This window comes from Phytophthora sojae, assembly GCF_000149755.1.
Source record: "Phytophthora sojae unplaced genomic scaffold PHYSOscaffold_12, whole genome shotgun sequence".
In the NCBI taxonomy this organism is placed as follows: Eukaryota; Oomycota; class Peronosporomycetes; order Peronosporales; family Peronosporaceae; genus Phytophthora; species Phytophthora sojae.
This window is the reverse complement of record NW_009258126.1, coordinates 1967328-1987300: the sequence shown is the minus strand read 5'-3', so window position 1 is coordinate 1987300 and position 19973 is coordinate 1967328. Positions and strand designations below refer to the sequence as shown.

Here is a 19973-nt window from a genome sequence, read left to right as displayed (position 1 = left end):
CTGTAAGCCTGGCGCAGACTACGCAGTCCTTCAAGTTGAGAGTGAAGCCGGTAGATCCATCCAGGCGGGATATCAAGCCGTTGCCAGACTCGTTGGTCCAGGCATTATGCATCGAGGCGCAGCTGTACGCGCAGTGCTACGTCAAACTCCGTCAGCTATCTGTGTGGCCCGATGTGTGCATTACCATGACGAGCTACCGATGGGCGAATGCCATCCAGAACCACGGCCACCCTGCTATTTGGTTCGATTCAGCGTCAGATCAACGCCCACGCAGCGTGGAATGCCTCAACTTCATCAAGCCACTGCCACCAGCTCGTACATATTCAGGAGTTGAGCTCCCAAGCCTTGAACTTCAGTGTGAACTCGGTCCAATGCTCGACCTCCTTCCTGCTGACTATCGAGACGCCATCCTCGCCATCGACGACTACAAGAACCGACTTGTTGACATTTGTCTCGATGTTGGTCGAGTCCCCTACGTCTACACGGGCAAGAAGCAGCGCGTCGTGCTCAGCAAGCACGGCGCCACCGTCGCCAAGGACACGATCGACGAGATCCTGAGCAACCTCGGCGGCGAAATGCGCATCGGAGACGACAACCGCGCCGGCATCGACCGACAGCTGCACCGCATCTCCGTCATGCGCAGCAAGACGGACGAGGTGTACGGCCTGACGATGCGCGTGGGCCGAGCGCTGCGCAACGCGGCGTGCGTGCTAACGGACCTGCTGCTGAGCGCGCGCCACGCCGACAAGTCGGTGCTGGTGCTGGGCCACTCGGGCAGCGGCAAGACGACGTTGATCCGAGACGTGGCGAGGTGCGTGTCCGAGACCATGGAGAACGTGTGCATCATCGACACGTCGAACGAGATCGGCGGCGACGGCCTGGTGCCGCACGAGTGCGTGGGCTGGGCGCGGCGCATGATGGTGCGGTCGCTGGAGGCGCAGGCCGGCGTCATGGTCGAGTGCGTGCAGAACCACACGGTGGAGACGCTCATCGTGGACGAGATCGGGCGGCGCGCCGAGGTCTTGGCAGCGTCCACGGTGCGGCAGCGCGGGCCGCGGCTCATCGCGAGCGCGCACGGCGACTTCCGCGCGCTGCTCAAGAACCCGGACCTCAAGGGCCTCGTGGGCGGCTCGCAGCAGGTGATCGTGGGCGACAGCGCGGCGGCGCAGTCGGCGTCCAAGAGCAAGCTGCAGACGCAGCGAGCTGGCAACCCCATCTTCGACGTGATCGTGGAGCTGGACCACGTGGTGCGCGGCCGGTGTCGGGTCATTTGGGACGTGGCCAAGGCCGTGGACAGCGTGTTCGAGGGCAACGGGTACGCGTTCGAGACTCGGCAGTGGGACGCGACCACGAGGGGCGTGCAGGTGCTTGACGTGTAGATAAGTGTGCATGTTACTGGACAGCAGTATTGGAGTTGGAGCAGCGGACCAATTCGTCGGGGATTCAAAGTAGCGTTTAACTAGTTGCATCAGAAGCATAGCTGAAGGATTTAGCAGGAGCGGACTAAAACGAAAGCCGAGGAGACCCTATTACTTTTTAACGAAGCTCTTTGGTTTGCTAATAGACAGACCGGCTTGACAGTTTTCAAGTCCAGCCGTACCTTGATCTAAATGGTGACGAGGCATTAGAAACTATTTGAAGACGGCTTCATAAGCCCGGGACTAAAAACATGGTTTGCTGTGTAGTAGGTTGCACTAAATATTCAACTGCGCATTGTCACCTAGTGAGCATACGCCTTCTTGAATGGTAATAGTAACTGTGGATCTCAAAATCATTTAGTTATTGAAGTGATCCATTCATACTGGTTTGCGGGCTTTGGCGCAGTTCGGTCGCTTTTTTTTACTGGATTCCAAAACCTGCACGGTAGAAAAACTTTATTTACTACTGATAGTACTATGTAGTAGCGCTACGCTTGCCGTAGAAGAGCGCTGCATGAAGAAGTTCTTGAATTTTAGCACATGCTCTTATTTTTGTACTGTGAAGTATCATGCGCCCATTTGCTGGGTCGCTTACGCTGCTCGATCTACCGTGGTGGATCTACATGAACTCACACTACTGCTACATGTATTCATGCTGCATATTGCACAGCTTCAAGCTGCCAGACTGAACTTCGGTTCATGTTGAATATATAATGTGTTTTTTTCTGGAGTTATATGTCCAGTTGTGACGCCTGCAACTTGATTTTGTAGAATTGCTATACTGACTTCCATGTCGTTTAGCTCTCCTCACTAGTCGACTCGCAACAAACACTCTGCGCCCACTACCATTAATCAATAGCGACAAGGTTGCTGCGCTTTGGCTGGGAGACCAATTTTCTACTTAGTGTTTTTTTATCGTGGAAGTGAAAGTTCTGCATGGTTGTTCACAGACAGATAGTTTACACTAAAGATGTTCAGATGCAGCCCTCCGCAATCCAAAACTCTTTGAAAGTCGACGCGTTTACTTCTAATTCGCGGTTGTATCGAACCTGTTGTATATTCTTTAGAGGTCGGTGCAGTAGTTGGTGAACTGCCTGTGGAACTACGCATACTGCAGCTTTCGAGAACCCAAGCAGTCGGAGGCAGGCAGACGCTGCGGCTGCGAAACAGGCGCAGGAGACGCCTGTGGATGGCGGTTTAGTAGCACAAAATCTAACCTAAGACAAAATTTGAGTCAAGAAGCACGGTTAGTTGATGATAACTACGGCCATCTACTGCGGCTGCGAAGCAGCCGCAGCATCTGGCCGGTAATGTGCAGCTGGAGACGTACGAAATGATATTCTAGTCAAATTGAAACGAACAAATGTTTGCCTACTTTCTTAAAACTTGTGAAGAGCGAAAAACTTCCAAAGAAGTGTTTTGTTTTGAGAAGTTTTTGTACTGTGACGGGCTCTCGCCACACAGTCGCCTTCGTGCTCACACGATGGCCAATCAACACTCAGCATAGGTTTAAGTGGACACGGCGGTTACGCCGTGTCAATTAATCAATCAGAGTTCAATTTGCCTACTACTTCCTCTACTTGTGTAAGCACGTAACGGGCTGCAGTTAGCCCGTTACACCTGGTAGCGCTTCGCTAATCCGTCCAACGCCCAAGATCGTGATGATCATAACGACACGTCGATGCCTGACGCGTCCCGGACGACTGCCACTTCACTCGAGCACGCCAGCTTTCCGCACCTGTCGGCGACCGAGTGGGAGGCGCTACACCTCCTCGCAGCGGTGTCTGGTGACGCTGTGATCAAGACACTGCTGACGGCAGGAACCGAGGAACAACAACGTCTGGCCGCCCAGGAGTTCATGGCGCGTGAACTCGCTGACCTCCGTCAGCGAGTGTCGACTCCCACGCAGACCAAGAACAAGTCCGATATCGTGAAGCTCGATGTCTCCACGTACAGCGGTGAAGGCGAGGGCCGCCTTCACCTGAACCGCTGGTTCTGCGAGGTGGACATCGCGATCGAAGCTCGGCAGCTGTCTACCGAGCTCGCGCGCACGCGCTTTCTCCTGTCCAAGCTGGCGGGTAAGGCGAAGGAGTGGGCGCTCGGCAAGCTCGTGGCCGACGCTTCCTGCTTCCCGACCATGGCATCGACGAAGGCGGACTTGCGACTCGCGTTCGAGCCGCCCCAAGATGAAAGCGTTCAGCGCTCCGCCTTCCTGGCATTGAAGCAAGGCCGCATGTCCATGTTCGAGTACATCCAGCGCGCAGGACACCTTGTGTCGTGCATCACAACGCATCCCGTAGACATGGCGACCCAAGTCCACGTCTTCATCTCCGGCATGAGCGCTGGCTACCAGCGCTTCTACCTGACCCGGAAGACCCCACCGACACTCGAAGAGGCCTTCGCTGTTGGGCTCCGTGAAGACTACGGTGTGACGGCGTCGCAGGCTTTCGATGTCTCTCGGGCCCCGGTGCCCGAGCCGGAGCCGATGGAGGTGGATGCGATTCAACAGTTCGGTGGACGTCGGGTGCCGACATCATCAGCAAGGCCGCCAACGGCCTCGTCAACGTGCAGTCCCCGCCCGATGCGCTGCTGCCGCTGTGGGAAACCTGGACATCGCGCGGCTATTTGCCGCGCTCCGGCGCCGATGCAGGCGAACGTCACGGTCGCGAACGACGTCACCGCTCCAAAAAAACGGCGACAACCAGTAGGTGCGGGGCGCTCTACTGGTTGTGGAAGGAGAGATGGTTCTCTGGTGGCAGAACCTCCTCCTAGCCCTCCCGTGCTTCATGCACAACTCTTTGCCACCACCTCCGGCAGTGACACGAGGCTGATTGTGCTTAGTCTCCATGTTGACGGCGCGACGCGCCCTCTTCGCGCGCTGCTGGACTCGGGCGCAACGAACAACTTCGTTCGCGCCGAGAGCTTGTCGGTGTTACCGGCGGACTTGAACATTCGCGACGGGCCTGGCGACATGATCGTGAAGTACGCTGGTGGGAAGCCACGGCGGACGCCGCGGCGCTCGGTGACCTTCGCGTACGAGTTCGACGGGTTCCGCAGTTCCGAGGAGTTCTTGGTGATCGAGCTGAGCGGCTCGTTCGACTGTGTCTTCGGCATCCCGTGGCTCGCTCGCCACCAGCCTGAGATCAACTGGCTGACTGGCACAGTCCGCCTCCGAGACATTGATGTCAATGCAGTATTTGCGTTTCTGTGCGGAACGCCTAACCAGTGGCCGCATGTTGCCGTCATGGACCCCGACTCAATGACCCATGCTGCGCACGAAGCGAGTGATGGCCCTTCGTGTGCGGTGTGCGAACTCGCAACCTGCGCCGGTCCTGAGCAGGAGCCTCAGGACGTGTCTGACGTGGTCGAGCATGGGTTCCCACGTCCCGATGAGCAGCGGTTCTCGGAAGCAGACAATGACGTGGTCGAACCACGTCAGGACGAGCAGCGGCTCTTCAAAGCTGAAGTACGAGAAGATGTGGTTGAGCGTGGCCTCCCACACGCGGTCGAGCATGGGTTCCCGCGAGTGGTCGAGCGGGAGCTCCCTGATGAAGTCGACGCGGTCGTGTCCAATGACCCGCGTCCAGGCGCCGACGTTGTGTCCCGGCGCCCCAGTTCAGCGGCCGTGATCGAGCATGGGCTCTCATCGGCAGCTTCGGACAACACTCCACGTCCGATTCGACGTCGCGAACGTCGCAACCTGCGCCATCCTCGTACGCCTTCGGCGGACTCAGTTGAGGCTGAGGCTGAAGTGATCTCATTCCTGGTGGGGGACGACGCGGAGGCGCCTCCGCGTGTACGCGACGTCGAAGTCGCACGTCCACCGTGCGACGCCGCCGAGATCACTCGGCTGCCTGGGCTCTCGTGGAAACACTTCCTCCGTGACCTGAAGAAGGGCGAGATCGAGCAGGTGTGCATGATCGTCGCTGAAGACGCCGAGTCAATTGCGGCCGTCGCAACCAGTGCGTCGGACCCAGCTTCCGACGCCAGGACGCGCCCAAAAGGAGGCGAGCTTAAGAACGCCCGTCAAGCCCGCTACGCAGCTCAGTCGTTGCCGGCGTTCGAAGCGGCCGGCAACCCAGTCGCTCCGCTCGTGCGCGAGTTCATGGAGATTTTCCCGGACAAGGTTCCAGCCGTTCTTCCACCCGACCGCGGTGTTCGGCACGAGATTGACCTCGTGCCCGGTGCGAAGTACTGTGTGACGCGGCAGTGGCCGCTTCCTCGCGACCAAGTCGAAGCCATTGACGCCTTCTTCGAGAGTCGCCGGCAAGCCGGCCACATTCGCGAGAGTCTCTCGCCGCACTCCAGTCCGACGTTCTGCGTGAAGAAACCAACCGGCGGCTGGAGAATCGTCCACGCCTTCAACAAGCTCAACGAGGCCACCATACCGGCGCAAACGCTGATCCCGAGGAAGGACATGGTGCTGGACACCATGTCTGGCAGCACGAAGTACAGTGCCATTGATCTGATGGATAGCTTCTATCAGATCTTGATGCGCGAAGACGATGTGCTGCTAACAGCGGTCAGCACGCCCAGCGGGATGTTGTGGAAATGGCTCGTGATGCCGCAGGGGCTCAAGAACGCCCCCGCCACCTTCAATCGGATGGTGTCCAACTTGCTTCGGCCGTACCGAGACTTCGCGCCCAGCTACTTCGACGACATCTTCATTCACAGTCGTGCCGAGGACGGCATGACGGACGTTGAGATCCACCTACAACACCTGCGCAAGGTGTTCGAGGTGATGAAGGAGAACAAGCTGTACGCCAACTTGAAGAAGTGCATCTTCTGCGCTCCCGAGATCCCTGTGCTCGGGAGCTACGTCAGCAAGGACGGTGTCCGCGCCGACCCCGAGAAGATCGAGGCAATCTGCGCGTGGCCGACGCCGCAGGACCAGAAGCAGCTCCGGCAGTGGCTGGGGCTCGCCACGTATCTTCACCATTACTCGACGAACTTCGCTTCGACGATCCGCCCGCTATCTCAACTCCTCAAGGCAGACGCCACGTGGTCGTGGCGTCTCGAGCACCAAGCTGCCTTCGACGCGGTGAAGTCGAACTTGGCCACCGCGCCTGTGCTCATGCTTCCAGACCACTCGAAGCCCTTCCATGTCGTGTGCGACGCGAGCGACTTCGCGATCGGATGCGCCTTGATGCTGTTCGATGACGAAGGACGCGAGCGGGTCATCAGCTACCGGTCGCGTCAGCTGAAGCCGGCGGAACGGAATTATCCGGTCCATGATAAGGAGCTGCTGGCCATGCGCTACGCCCTCATCAAGTTCCGCGTGTATCTCCTCGGCGAACAGACTTTCGCGATCTACACCGATCACGCGTCGTTGAGGACAGCGACGAAGAGCCCTCACTTGTCCCAGCGCATGGCGCGCTGGTTGTCCCTGTTCTCCGAGTACAACTTCGTCGTGCACTACAAGCCGGGCAAGACCAACATCCTTGCCGACGCGTTATCGCGTCGGCCTGACTACGTGCAGTCAGGTCGCCACACAGTTGGTGACGAGGACGACGACGAATGCGCCGTATGCACTGCCGAAGACGTCGCTGCTGTTGAGGTTGCAGCGACCAGTCCGCTCCGTGACTTGATCGTGGACGCGTACAAGGAGGACGCGTCCTGCTTGGAGCTGATCCAGTTCCTGCGAGACCCTGGTGCCGTGGCGAAGCGCAAGCTGTCTCCACGCAGCCGCTCCCGCGTCGACCGCTACTCGCTGGACGTCGAGTTGCTCACGTACCGCGTCGACCGTGAAGATCCCCCGCGCATCGTCGTTCCTCTGGACGACGATCTCCGAGCTCGGCTGATCCACGAGTTCCATGACACGCCGAGCGGCGGCCACCTCGGACGCGAGAAGACGTTCGTGTGGAGAAGTGCTGAATAAGAATTGTTCTCCGAGAAAGGCGGCAGGGCCGATCGACTGGAGGCGTGGGAGTTCGGCGATCGAGAGACAGGCAGCAAGGATCTACGGATCAGAAGGAGTTCTTCGGGAGATCTCAGGTGGTCCGATGACGCCGGCGCGTGAGGCAGGACATGTGGCAAGCCGGATTGTGGGTGATCGTGCCCGAACCGCGGCGTGATTCGGAGCCGACCCAAGTCCAGATCGACGACAGAACTCGCGGATCTGGGATGGCCGAGGACAGAAGGTGATGGATCGGCGGCGCATGTCAACCGGCATAAGTCATCGATTGGGAGTTGATCGCCGATCGCAGATCGAGGTCGATCGCCGATCGGGGCCGATCGTGGATAGACCAGGATGGGACGCACATGGAGGACGAAGTCGGGACAAGAATCCAGTAATCGTGTGGCTGTAGGAGGGTAAGCAAGATGGTAGCATTAGGGAGAGACCAGCTAAACATAAATCAGAGCAGAATTTGCACCGAAGACCACAAGTCCCATCAAATCACCAAGTTCCAGGAACTACATTGGCCTCGGCAGCGTCGACACTTTGGGTACTGAACTAGCGATACGGTTAAGACTGGATTAATACATTGGCCAGCTTGACCTACTCTAGTGATCTATCTCTTATGTGCAAGTCCTCGATCGACCGGGTATTAGTGCTTGGCCGGCGATCGTTTCTCCTCTCGATCAACCTCGATCCCGCTATAGGAAGCGGCAAGCAACTCAGGAAAGGAAGGAACACACCCGAAAAGGCAACCACAGGCCTTAGATCAACTCCAGGCCGACCGATCGCAGCGAACAACCCTCGATCGGAGCGTATACTCGGACGCAGAGCGAAGACTACCGCGCTGCTCCACAAACTATCCCCGCGTCACGCCAAGACACTCGATCTTCACCAAGTGCTGCATCGTCGGAGCCCCGAGAGAGCAGATCCAGCCCGTCGACGGGTACACAAGGTGAGAACAAGTTCAGCCGATCGCGGATCGTTGGGTCTTGGGGGACCCCCTCCGTTAGTCGGTGTCTGGGCGCTGGTGGGAAGCTCGATCAAGCCTTAACCAGATTTTGGCCGATCCCGCTACACCACAATAGTGCGCGTGCCTGGATCTCTTGGTGACTCCGAATTTCACCGTGAGTCCGTAGAAGATACGCAAGTGAAGAAAGAACCAGGGGAAGAGGCGTCGTCGGATATCGGATCGACGAAGACGCTGCTGAACAAAACGAGATCCGCGGATCGACAGAGTGCTCGGAGGACTTCTGTTGACGGAATCGAGGGCGATCTGGAGACAGATCTAGAAGACAAACCTCAACATCCTCCCCAGGTCCCATCGGGGACCCCGGTGGATCTTGGTGCGAACCGAGATTCACTAACAAAACAAACTAAGGCGGGATCGGACCGATACGCGTTCGCCGACTCGCCGATCTGGCTCGATTCGGACTACCTGGACGCGATCGCGGACAAGGACCAGATTGTGACGAAGAAGCTGAGAGCGCCAGGCCTGGACGACGAAGATCCCAGACCGTCGGCGTTTGACTGGTCCGAGGCTGACCTGGATCGTCAGTATCACTTGAAGGAACGGCGAGACTTCTTGCGTCAAGATCCCGTCATGGTGATCTTGCGGCCAGAGCAGATCGACGACCCGAAGGGCCCGATATCGCCCCCCCGAGTGACGGACAACAAGCTGATGGCGGTGAAGAACCTGCTCGGACTGTTGAAGGAAGCCGGCTTCGTGGCTGGCGCCTTTGAAGCGAATGATCTTTTCAATCAGGATCTCGATGTGATCCAGACAGCGATCCAGACATTGGTCGACAAGTTGAGACCTTTGGTCGACGTGATCGCGGACAGTCCGGACCCGAAGGTGCCAGATCTAGTGTCGCCAGCTCCCGCGTCGTCGCCGCGGATGGAGTCCACGGGGTACCGATCGTCGTCTCCTTATGTCTCCGCAGCAGAACACGTATCGGATACGTCGTCTGAACCTCAACGGATGTCCCTCGGCCCTTCAGGATCTGCGATGTTGGACGCACGATCACGGAGTCAACATCAGGAACGCATGCGATCAGGACCTCGGAAGCAGAAACCCAAGTCGACCGATCGGTCCACCAGTGCTACCGGATCAGATGAGTCGAATGGCAAACTGGAGTCTTACTTTCAGGCTGCGATGGCTCGAATTCTGAAGGAACAACAGACCACGGTGGTAACACCTACTCCAGTGGTCGACGACCACGTTGGATCGCGGGACGTGTAGATGGAATCAGCTGGATCGCCGGATCAAGATCTCTCTCAGTGGGAATACGATCCGGACGACATTGATCTACCGAGTTCGGCCCCTGCTGCGGTGGCCACCGCTGTCTCAGGATCCACTGGGCCCTCATTGATCCAGCGTGTGCGGATTTCGGCGATGTCCGATCTTAAGGAGTTCAGTGGCAAGGATCAGGACGAAGACCGCGCCCGATCGTGGATCAGCAAGGTGAAATCGGCGTTCCTGCGAGATCAGGCTACGGACGAAGAGAAGTGCTTGACCTTCGCTGATCTACTGACGGGCCCGGCGAAGAACTGGTACCGCCAGCTGGGCCGATCGACGCGGAACAAGTGGAGCGATCTACTCCGGAGTTTCCATATCCAGTATTGTGGCCTGGGAGTATCGGTCGCTTGGCAGTATTATCATTCTCGCAAGAGATCAGATGAATCGCCGTTGGAGTTCCTCTATCGACTGAATGTGGCGGCTCTGCGTGCAAGATTGAAGATCAAGGACGGAGATTCCAAGGCCCGCCGAGAACATGGCGAACACTTTATCGAGACGCTGGGCGATCCGGAACTGGCCGATCAGCTCACCCTACTCCGGCTTGCGGACGCGGAAGATCTGGAGGAAGTCCTGCGCGCTCGAAAGCGCGCGAAGAGTAGACAGAAGCGATCCGCCTTTGGATCGAAGTATCGTCAGAAAGTTCCGACCTCAGCACCAGCTGCCGCAACCAAGCGGGCAGTGCGTGTGGTTCAGATCGCGAGCCAGGAGTCTGGGTCGGACACAGGATCGGAAGGGTCAGACTCGGAGGGTGATCTACGTCGCGTTTACCTAGCGTCGGCCGAGGACATGTCCCACAACGCTGGGGGCGACGCGACGAAGCCGGATCGAAGCAACCAGGCGCAGATCAACCATGACCCACCTCGATCGGATCCACGATCGCGATCTTCACCTGACGGATCGGAGCGATCAAACCGCTGGTCACATTGTGGATCGCGGAAACACACCGATCTCGACTGTTGGAGACGTTTGACGTGCGAGAAGTGTGGCAAGAGAGGTCATCCGGCGGATCGCTGCCTGTTTGTGTGCCGTGGATGTGGTGAGCTACACGAGATGGGCAAGTGTCCGATGGAGGAATTCTACAACCAGATCCGTCAATGGATCAACCCGGTGAAGCACGCTGACATGTTGCCCGCGATCGCCGAGAAGATGTTAAACTAGGACGCTCGCCGGGTTGGAATCCGGTACGAGCCGAGCGTTCTAGGTACTGCATCTATGCATTCGTGAACAAGAACACGGTAGATCGAGTAAGTGGACGGACTGATCTACGCGGTAATACATGTGAACATGTGATCTGCATGCGAAATCTACCGCCAAGGTCTTAAGTCTACATCGATCGGACGACTTCAGCCGTTCTGACGCCGAAGTGCCCTTGGATCTCCAGTCTGGAGAAACGCGGGGCTATTGGAAGCAACGCAGACCGGAGGAATGGTTCAAGCCAGCTGATGGAGAAGTGACGACCGAGATCCCGGAGCATGATCGCGATCGAAGTCGGCCTCATGTCAGCGAACACCGCAGATCTGGCGATGTGGTGCCCGATCTCCTCCCTGGGGAGTCCAGAGGGTACTGGAAACATCATTCGCCAGGTAAGTGGTTTCGTCAGGCCAAGATCACCGGCAAGATCAACAATGAGAAGTCGATCTTACTCTTAGACACCGGCGCCGAAGTGTCCATCGTGGACACCGCCTTTGCTCGTAAGGTGGGGTGCTATGTCGACACGAGTCAGAGCCAGGAATGTGTGGGGATTGGCGAAAGCGTGTACATGATGGAAGGAAGGACTATGATCAAGGTTACGCTGGCGGGATTGCTGGTGTATTTCTTCGATATCTGGGTTGGCGATCTATCAGGACAAGAGGCGATCCTGGGTATGGACTTTATGGTTCCAGCGGGGATCCGCCTCGATCTTGCGGCGGGCTCTATCTGTCTCCCCGACGAAGTCAAGATCCAGCTTAGCGGACGGCGTCAGCTGTACAACGACAATGTCAGACACGTGTGTGTAGATCAGGGAATGCAGATCGCGATCGGGGATTCGATCGAGCTTCCGCTACAAATGAAGGTGACGGATCGAGAAAAGCTATGGGTAACCCGTGGAGATCGTTGGGTGCCGACCGTGGTCCGAGGACTCGGCAGGATCAGATATCACCAGGTTACCAACATCAGCGACAAAGACCTCGTTTTGCATCGGAATGAACGGATCGGGATGTGGCTGGCTGGAGATCGGATACCCCGAATCCCAGGATATGTGTCGATCGGATCTCGTCGATACATGGAATGGCAGAATCTAGCCTTTCAAGCCACGACAGATGACCGGCCGACGAACCAGGAGGCACCAACGGGACCTCCGGTACCTGCCGTCGAGCGACAGATTTATTCAACGCCCCGAGGCATTCTCCAGAGACGCCAGGTATCCCCGATCGTCGATCAGTCGACGGGTCCACCCGATCCAACAAGCGAACCGGAGGCAATGAGCCCTGATCCGGGGGCGGCAGTCGTTGATACTCTTAGATCAGGGGGCAGACCGTTGCAGGACGATGATCGCGTGACAGAGGAGTCGGGGTCGTCTGCTTCAACTGTCCTCGTCGGAGATCCACCAGACCCACGGTCGGTGTGGGAACCTTCCGGATCGGAGAAGGAATGCTATCCAAAGCGGAAACAGGCGGAGCTGGACTTCCAGCCTTCGCCGGTCACGGATCAAGCGTGTGCACCGGTAGATGACGCGAAGCCGCAAGAGGATCGTGTTGGCGATCTAGAGGGGAAGCCAGATCATGTGGATTCCGGTGGTAAAGCCGCCGAGAAGGGCGAAATCGTGTCCCCTCACTTGCCATCGGCCGATCAGTTCAACGGTTGTGCCGTCGAACCAGATCTTGGGGGCGGGAGTACCGATCGGACACACCCCGTTGCGGTCTTAGCTGTGGAAGAGTCGAGATCAAGTGACGATACAGCAGTCGACGGTGTTCCAGCATCTGAACGACTGCCGCAAGTTGCCGAAGACTCGTCGATCGTTGGAGGTGATCAGCTGGAAAAGGAGGCCAAACCCACTTCAAATCGGGACGACCTCATTGCATCCGAACCAGATCGAGATGTTGGCGCTGATGATCAGGTCCATTACCACGAGGGCGGAAATCTGTCAGCAGAAGATGTCGAAGGTGAATTAGCTGTGCTTCCTGAAATTGTGATCTCGACGATGGATGAGGTGAAGATCGATGATATCAAGGTGGGAGATTTGAAGTTCAACACCCCGGAGGAGATCGATCGGCTGCGAAAGAAGATCTGGCACAGGAATCACCTGCTGATTGGCAAGGGCAATGCACTTCCCCCAGCAGCCCGGGGCGTCACCTGCGACATCGACGTGGGCGACGCGAAGCCGATCGCTCAACGTGTCCGGAAAGTTGCCCCTCAGTTCGTGGAGAAGGTGTCCGAGCTAATCAAGGGACTATTGTCAGCCAAGATGATTCGGAAATCTCGATCACCGTGGGCCTCGCCGATCGTCGTGATCATCAAGAAGAACGGCGTGGACATTCGACTCTGCATCGATTATCGGCTCGTCAACAGTCTAACCAGGCTGATGGTATATCCGATGCCCTTGATCAACGATCTGCTGGAGGATCTGGACAAGGTACTCTGGTATTGCTCCTTGGACATGGCTAGTGGATTCTGGGTGGTGACAATGACCGATCGAGCTCGTGCGATCTCGGCCTTTATCACCCACATGGGTCTGTTCGAGTGAAACCGGATGCCGTTCGGCCTGAAGAACGCTCCTCAGATCTATCAGCGACTTCTGGACGACGCGTTGTATGGGTTCACCAGGATCCCGCGATCGTCGGACTGTGAAGTCACTTCGGACTTGATTGAGTCAGGAGAATCAGAAGATCCGGGGCGCCCATCAGTGCTAGGTCGCAGATCGTACATTGATGACATCCTAGTGACGGCCGGATCATGGGACGAGCTGTGTGATCGCGTGGATCACCTGCTGGACGCTTGTGATAAATGGAACCTCTCGATCAGTGTGGAGAAGAGCTCTTGGGGAATGCGTAAAGTGGACTATCTGGGACATCGTGTGTCGAACGACGGGCTGGAAGCCAATCCGAAGGACCTCACCGCTCTGACCGATCTGCCGTTCCCCGGATCGCTCAGATCGATGCAATCGTTTTTGGGCAGTCTCAATTATTACAGCCGTTTCTTGGAAGATTACGCGATCTACGCGGCGATCCTGTACGAACTGCGCGAGGTGGACTTCACCGAGCTGAAGAAACGCCCCGATCTGCGCCAGATCCTGGATCGTCAAGTACCGAACTTAGTGGATACGGACCCAGTGAGCCCTGATCGGACTCCATCAGTTCCTGAAGCCGATGACCGCTGGATCCGTGCTCATCGTGCCTTTTCGACCCTGAAGATGAAGATCGCGACGACACCGATCCTGCGGCACTTCGATCGCTATCGGACTCCGGTCGTGATTGTGTATGCCAGTGACTGGGCGATCTCGGCCGCATTGATGCAGGAGCACGACCAGATCTATCATCCCGTTACTTTCGCCAGTCGAACGCTGAAGTCGAATGAGCTGAATTACAATGTGGTGGAGAAAGAAGTGCTGGCGCTGTTACGGATCCTGGACCTGAGCTATAACATGCTGGTTGGACGATCGATCCGGGTCTTGACCCGACACTCGACGTTGGCGTGGCTGTTCCGATCATCCGGTCTTCAAGGCCGATTGGGCCAGTGGGCTGCACTCCTATCGCCCTGGACACTGGATATCACGAAGTGCACCAAGGGAGAGGACGAGATATTGGGGGCGATCGCCGCTAGTATTACGCCTCGATCGGATCTGGACGACGCGTTGATCGCGATCGCGCCGAAGAAAGAACCCCGGCGGAAGATTCAAGCCCCGATCCCGACGGTGCGTGCGGACGAAGCGCTGCTGGTGATGAGATTCGATGGATCCGCCCGCGTCAAGCGAGGCGGGGGCGCGTACAGTGCAATCTTGTGTAGTTACCCGAATGGAGTGTGGTGAAGGCTCGATCGGGCTATGCCGAAGGGCTGACTGTTAACGAGGCGGAGTATCATGGTCTGTTGTTGGGTTTCGCCTGGACGGCATAGATCGAGGCAGGTTAGTGGTCTGCGGTGACTCCAACCTGGTGATCCGACAAGCACGGGGCGAGATTGACCGCAAAGCACCTAAGCTGACATTGTTGAAGCAGATGGTGCTGGATCAGCTACGGAACTGGCCAGATCACGAGCTGTTACATGTGAAACGAGACTGGAACGGAAGTGCGGACAGCCTGGCCAGTACAGCACTCCAACGTGAAGGGGGCGTCGTCGTCGAGGAGGATGCCGATCATGGGGATCTAGTGACACTGAACCGACTTGACGAGATCCTGGTCGTCCGGTCGGATGAGTCGATCGCCCGACTATCGCCGATGACAACCCGATCGGGCACCAGATCACGGCCGAACCCGACCGTCATGCAGGAGGAGTTCGTGCGAGGGTTGCGGATCGATCGGATTCGTCGAGCACAGGATGAAGAAACGTGGATCGCGGGTATGAAGAAGTATCTGAGGAGAGATGTGGCAGATCTGACACAGGATGAGGCCCGATCCTATGGCAACCTCGCAGCGGACTACGAGATCGACGGTGATAATCTGCTGTTCTATTGCCCACCCTCCAAGCGATCGGATGCAGATCGAGATGGACTGATGAGACTGGTGGCACCGGAGACGCTGCATCAAGACATCCTGCATCACTATCACTCCACTCTGGAAGGGGGACACCAGGGGATCGGGCGTACATACCAGCCGATCCGCGATCACTTTCAATGGAGAGGTCTCTTCAGAAGTGTGCAGAAGTACGTCGGCGAATGTGTCGACTGCGAGACCGGCAAAGGACGACCCACGATCAGGGGCGAGTCGCCGGGAAACATCCAGGCGACATACCCGTTCCAGATCATAGCGATGGATCACATACCTTCGCTACCCAAGTCGTACAAGGGTAATACGGAACTGTTGATCTGGGTCAATCTGTTCACGGGATACGTGATCGCGAAGGCCAGTTCCTCCCGAACGGTGCAGACGATCGCCGAATCTTACGAAGAGTGTGTGTTCCGGCGATTTGGTGCTAGCGAGGTGATCAGGCACGATCGAGAGCCGAGATTTATGGCTGACTTCTTTCGCGCCTTTAACAAGATCCTGGGTATGCATCAGCGAGCGACGATGGCATATCGACCTCAAGCTAACGGTACTGCAGAGTGAATGGTACAGACGGCGACGAGAGCCTTGAAGATGTTCGTGGAGGATCTGGATCAGAGAGATTGGGATGAGTACGCGGAGCGATTGACCTTCGCGATCAACACGGCTCAAGATGGAGTCCGTGGAGACTCCCCTTTTTATCTGGTGCATGGTTGGGATCCTCGATCGACGCTCGAAGCGACGATACTTTGGGTAGTACTCGGACTCGGGATCGGAATCCTCGACGGTGGCGTTATCGGATCCAGAGGCAGTACGATCAGGCTCGAAGTCAGGTGAATGCTCGCCTGCGCGAGGCGATAGCGGATCGGGCCGATCGACACAATGAAGAAGTTCGACCACACTCGATCGAGGCTGGATCTCAGGTGTGGCTGTACCTGGATCGTGTGAAAGAGGGGTATGCCCGGAAGCTAGCTCACCTGTGGCACGGCCCGTTCCGTGTTGCGGAGAAGGTGAACGAGTACACGATGAAGCTCCAGATCGCCGGTACGGACTATCACCTGTTCCCGATCGTGCACGTTTCGAAGCTGAAGCTGGTCAGGGACTTCCCCGATCGACCGCAGATCGCGCTCACGGTGGACGCAGCGGATCGACTCGATTTCGACGAAGTCTTACTTCCGGAGGCCAGCTGGTCCCCAGATCGAGATGCGAATGAGTACGAAGTAGAGGAGATCACGGATATGCGGACGGGTCGAAGGACACGGTACGGCCGGACTTATCGAGAATTCCTGGTACGCTGGAAGGGTTACGACGAGCCTGACTGGGTCGACGAAGCTGATCTCAACTGTGGAGCGTTATTGTACGAGTTCCTTCGAGATCGCGTGTACCAGAACCGATTCAGCGCGATGCAGTCTCACGAGGAGGAGTGAGATCGGGCCACCAGGGTGAGCGAGAGGGATGACGGATCGACGGGGAGGCCGTTGATCGGAGGAAAGGGTTGTATATGAATGAATGAGTGTATGTGAGTGCAGATCGGACGGTTATGGAGCGAGTACAGGAAGGCATGAGGACAGATCTTGGCCGATCGAATCAACAACGAATGGATTGACGGGGAACAGTGGAAGATCAAGGAAGAATGTGGATTATTACGATGGAATGGATCAATCTGAGTACTTCGCGCTACGCGTATGGAAGATCAGCCTCCGCGTCACTCCTATTCTTGGGGTGTGATGGTCGACTGGCTCGCTATTCGCGGAAGTCGATCGTGGAGACGGCGATCATGTCACGGCTGGTGTTGGGCGCTGACGTTGGGGTTGAACTTGTTGCGGAGACGCGGGATCCGCTGGGCTGGATGGATCTGGGGGTGGGCGCGGTACTGGTTCCGCCAGGGAACATGGGTGTCGGCCTCGATTAGGGCCGTTCGGAGGTCAGTCGGTTCGGCATGGTGTTGGGTGGGGTTGCCGATGATCGCAGCGCGAGATACCACGCCAGGATACCAGGTCACAGCGTCCCGCTGTCGCACCGGGATCTGCAGGAAGAATGGGCCCAGCAACAGATCGACGTCTGCCCACATCTCTCGCATCATCGGCAGCATATCGACGAGGAGTCGGCGCCACCGATCACCGAGGCAGATCCGTCGGGCACGACGATCGCGATGGTATCGCTCGACGATCTGATCCCAACGCTGGGCGCCCGTGATCGGGAGATAATGAGTGGTTTCCCAGAAGGCCTGGCGATTCTGCTCTTCGAACGGAAGATAGGCAGTGGCGATCCGACCCAATCGGGCGCCGGCGCCTCGATGGAGTGCCAGATCGAAAGTCAACGGATCGGCCGGGTTCTGCAGCGCCTGCCAGGGGCGATCGGCCATTAGCGCGGTAATGTTAGGTCCGGTGATCAGGTCGTCTCGATAGCCAACCCCGGCCGCAGGCTGTGCAATGCCCCGAACGACGAGCGGGAAGAGCCAGCCCCCGGGTAGGTGGAGATGGTGGGTCAGCGTCGACAGGATCATGCCGGTGATCTGTAGCTGTCCCAGCAGGATCGAAGGCCAGGGGTCTGTATCAGTCTGAGTGAGTGCCCTGGGGGCGTTGAAACCCGGAATCATGGTACCGATCGGGAACAACGGCGGGACCAGAGGACGACGCCCCGGCGATCCAGGCGGAGAACCGGGCGGCGGCGATCCAGGTGGGGAACCAGGCGGGGATCCCGGAGGCGTCGGTCCAGGTGAGCCATGACGGGACTGACGCGTTCAGTGGGATGATTGGGAGCGAGCCGATCCAGATTGGGAGTGGATCGACAGGACTGAGGGCGATCGCGATCGCGAGCGAGCCGGCGAAGTGTGGGTACGGGCCGGCAAGGCAGATTGACGGCGGCGAGCCTCCGATCGGGATCGAGCTAAGGCTGCGAGAGCCTCCTGATCAGACCCCTCCGACTCGTCTTCTTCTTCGTCGGTCTCTTGACCGGGCCCCTCCGATTCGGAATTTTCCTCGCCGGCCGCGGATCGGGCCGGAGACGACTCCTCCTCTTCCGACCGGTCTTCCTGCGTAGATCGAGGGGGCGAACCTAACTCTTCTTGGTCCGATCCCTCTTGATCGTTCAGATCGGAAGGCGGTTGATCTGCAGCAGGCACCTTCTTTGCGGGTTGATCTTCGGCAGGCTGACCCCCAGCAGGGAGTTCATCGTCATGGCCGGGTAACGAAAAGGAAGGTGAGGGAGACCGAGCGGGCGATCGACTCGTAGACCGACTGCGTGGTGGAGGCGCCGATCGGTCACGTTTGTGGATGTGCCTGACGGAGTCCGGAGATCCGGAACGACTGCGGCTACGACGGACAGGCGTGGTCGGCGCGCACTGGCGAAGTCCAATCCACCGAACTACGCGAGATAAGGCGTCGGCCACATTCTCGAGATCCTCGTTGGATCGATCGCTGACGCGCCGCAACATAGTGTAGGCGTCCTGGCCGTCGATGAATTGGGCGTCTTGGGCGCGGATCACTTGTTGCGCGCTTTCGAGACACGATCCTGTAACTCAGCGACGGCATGAGCGGCGATCAACAACGAAATAGGCGACACGGAAAGTTCACGTACGGAGATCGGCGCTCTCTCGGAGCGCAACGTCGCGGTCCTGATGAGCTTGATCGACGTCTTTCACGGCAGCGGTGGCTTGGTCTCTCGCGGTATCTCGGGCGGTACGCATCCGATCCAGCTCCTCATTCACCTGGCGGAGGGCGGCCTGCAGTCGATCGACGTCGGGCGTGGGTCCGGTGGGAGGCGTCGGGGTTGGAGCGGCCGGAGTGGCCGCGGCTGTTTCGGCCATCCGAAGGGCAGTCTGGACCCGATCGATGCTACCGCGTGTAAGGTCCAGCTCGTGGTTTACCTCGTCCAGCTCGCGCTCTTGCTCGGAAACTTGCGATCGGAGGTCCGAAATGTCCGCCGTGGCGAGATCGAGCTGGTGGTCCAGTCGATCACGATCGGCACTAGCAGTCGCGAGATGAGCCTGACCGTGCGTCAGCCGACGATCCAGATCCTGGATCTCGGCGGCTTGCTGGACTATCTGATTCCGGAGGCCTTGGATCAGCTGCAGACCTTGACCCTGAGCACTCTACTGAAGGTCGCTGACTTCAGTCTGGAGACGGCGGATCTCTTCCTCTTACGCCCAGCGGTGGCGCTCCAAGTCGTGTAGGTTCGCGGTCAGCTCGCGCCCGGTGTCGTCCTGGCGCGCCCGGTCGCGGATCATAGTCGATCGGGAAGCGTAGGCGCATGCCAGCTCATCTTCTAGGCGGGCGATTCGGCGGGCAGCGTCGGAAGAAGCCGCGGCATGGCGGGAGGCCGTCGATCGCATCGATCGAGGGGTCGAATGAGTCGACCGGGGCGAGCCGTGTGTCGAACCGCCGTCGCCCGACGGGCTGGGGGGATGTGCCGGAGGGTTGGTCGGCGGTGCGTCCATCTGGAGTAATCTGCACTTGGGCCGGCGAATTGGAGAATGACCAAGGTCGAACTGTCCGAAGTGAGCCGCCGTGCGACACAACTTGCGACCAGGGGGCGGATGTGGAGAAGTGCTGAATAAGAATTGTTCTCCGAGAAAGGCGGCAGGGCCGATCGACTGGAGGCGTGGGAGATCGGCGATCGAGAGACAGGCAGCAAGGATCTACGGATCAGAAGGAGTTCTTCGGGAGATCTCAGGTGGTCCGATG

At 58.0% G+C, this 19973-nt stretch overlaps 4 protein-coding genes across 4 annotated transcripts; 3 read left to right on the top strand and 1 right to left on the bottom strand.

Moving 5' to 3' along the window:
- Positions 1-185: 185 nt before the first annotated feature.
- On the top strand, positions 186-1379 carry PHYSODRAFT_529219 (hypothetical protein; the record flags this gene model as incomplete). The annotated part of the gene is made up of 1 exon (XM_009539046.1): positions 186-1379. One exon carries the CDS (start codon positions 186-188, stop codon positions 1377-1379), a length of 1194 nt encoding a protein of 397 aa, XP_009537341.1.
- Positions 1380-8398: 7019 nt separating this feature from the next.
- Positions 8399-8674, top strand: PHYSODRAFT_369289 (hypothetical protein; the record flags this gene model as incomplete). Its single annotated transcript, XM_009539045.1, has 1 exon — positions 8399-8674. A coding segment is annotated over one exon (276 nt), but the record flags the coding sequence as incomplete, so codon positions are not given.
- Positions 8675-8791: 117 nt separating this feature from the next.
- PHYSODRAFT_529180 (hypothetical protein) lies at positions 8792-9556 on the top strand (the record flags this gene model as incomplete). The annotated part of the gene is made up of 1 exon (XM_009539044.1): positions 8792-9556. A coding segment is annotated over one exon (765 nt), but the record flags the coding sequence as incomplete, so codon positions are not given.
- Positions 9557-17068: 7512 nt separating this feature from the next.
- Positions 17069-19726, bottom strand: PHYSODRAFT_340814 (hypothetical protein; the record flags this gene model as incomplete). The annotated part of the gene is made up of 5 exons (XM_009539043.1): positions 17069-17838; positions 17915-18022; positions 18130-18801; positions 18868-19379; positions 19434-19726. The coding sequence occupies 5 exons, from the start codon at positions 19724-19726 to the stop codon at positions 17069-17071; spliced, it is 2355 nt and encodes a 784-aa protein (XP_009537338.1).
- Positions 19727-19973: the final 247 nt, after the last annotated feature.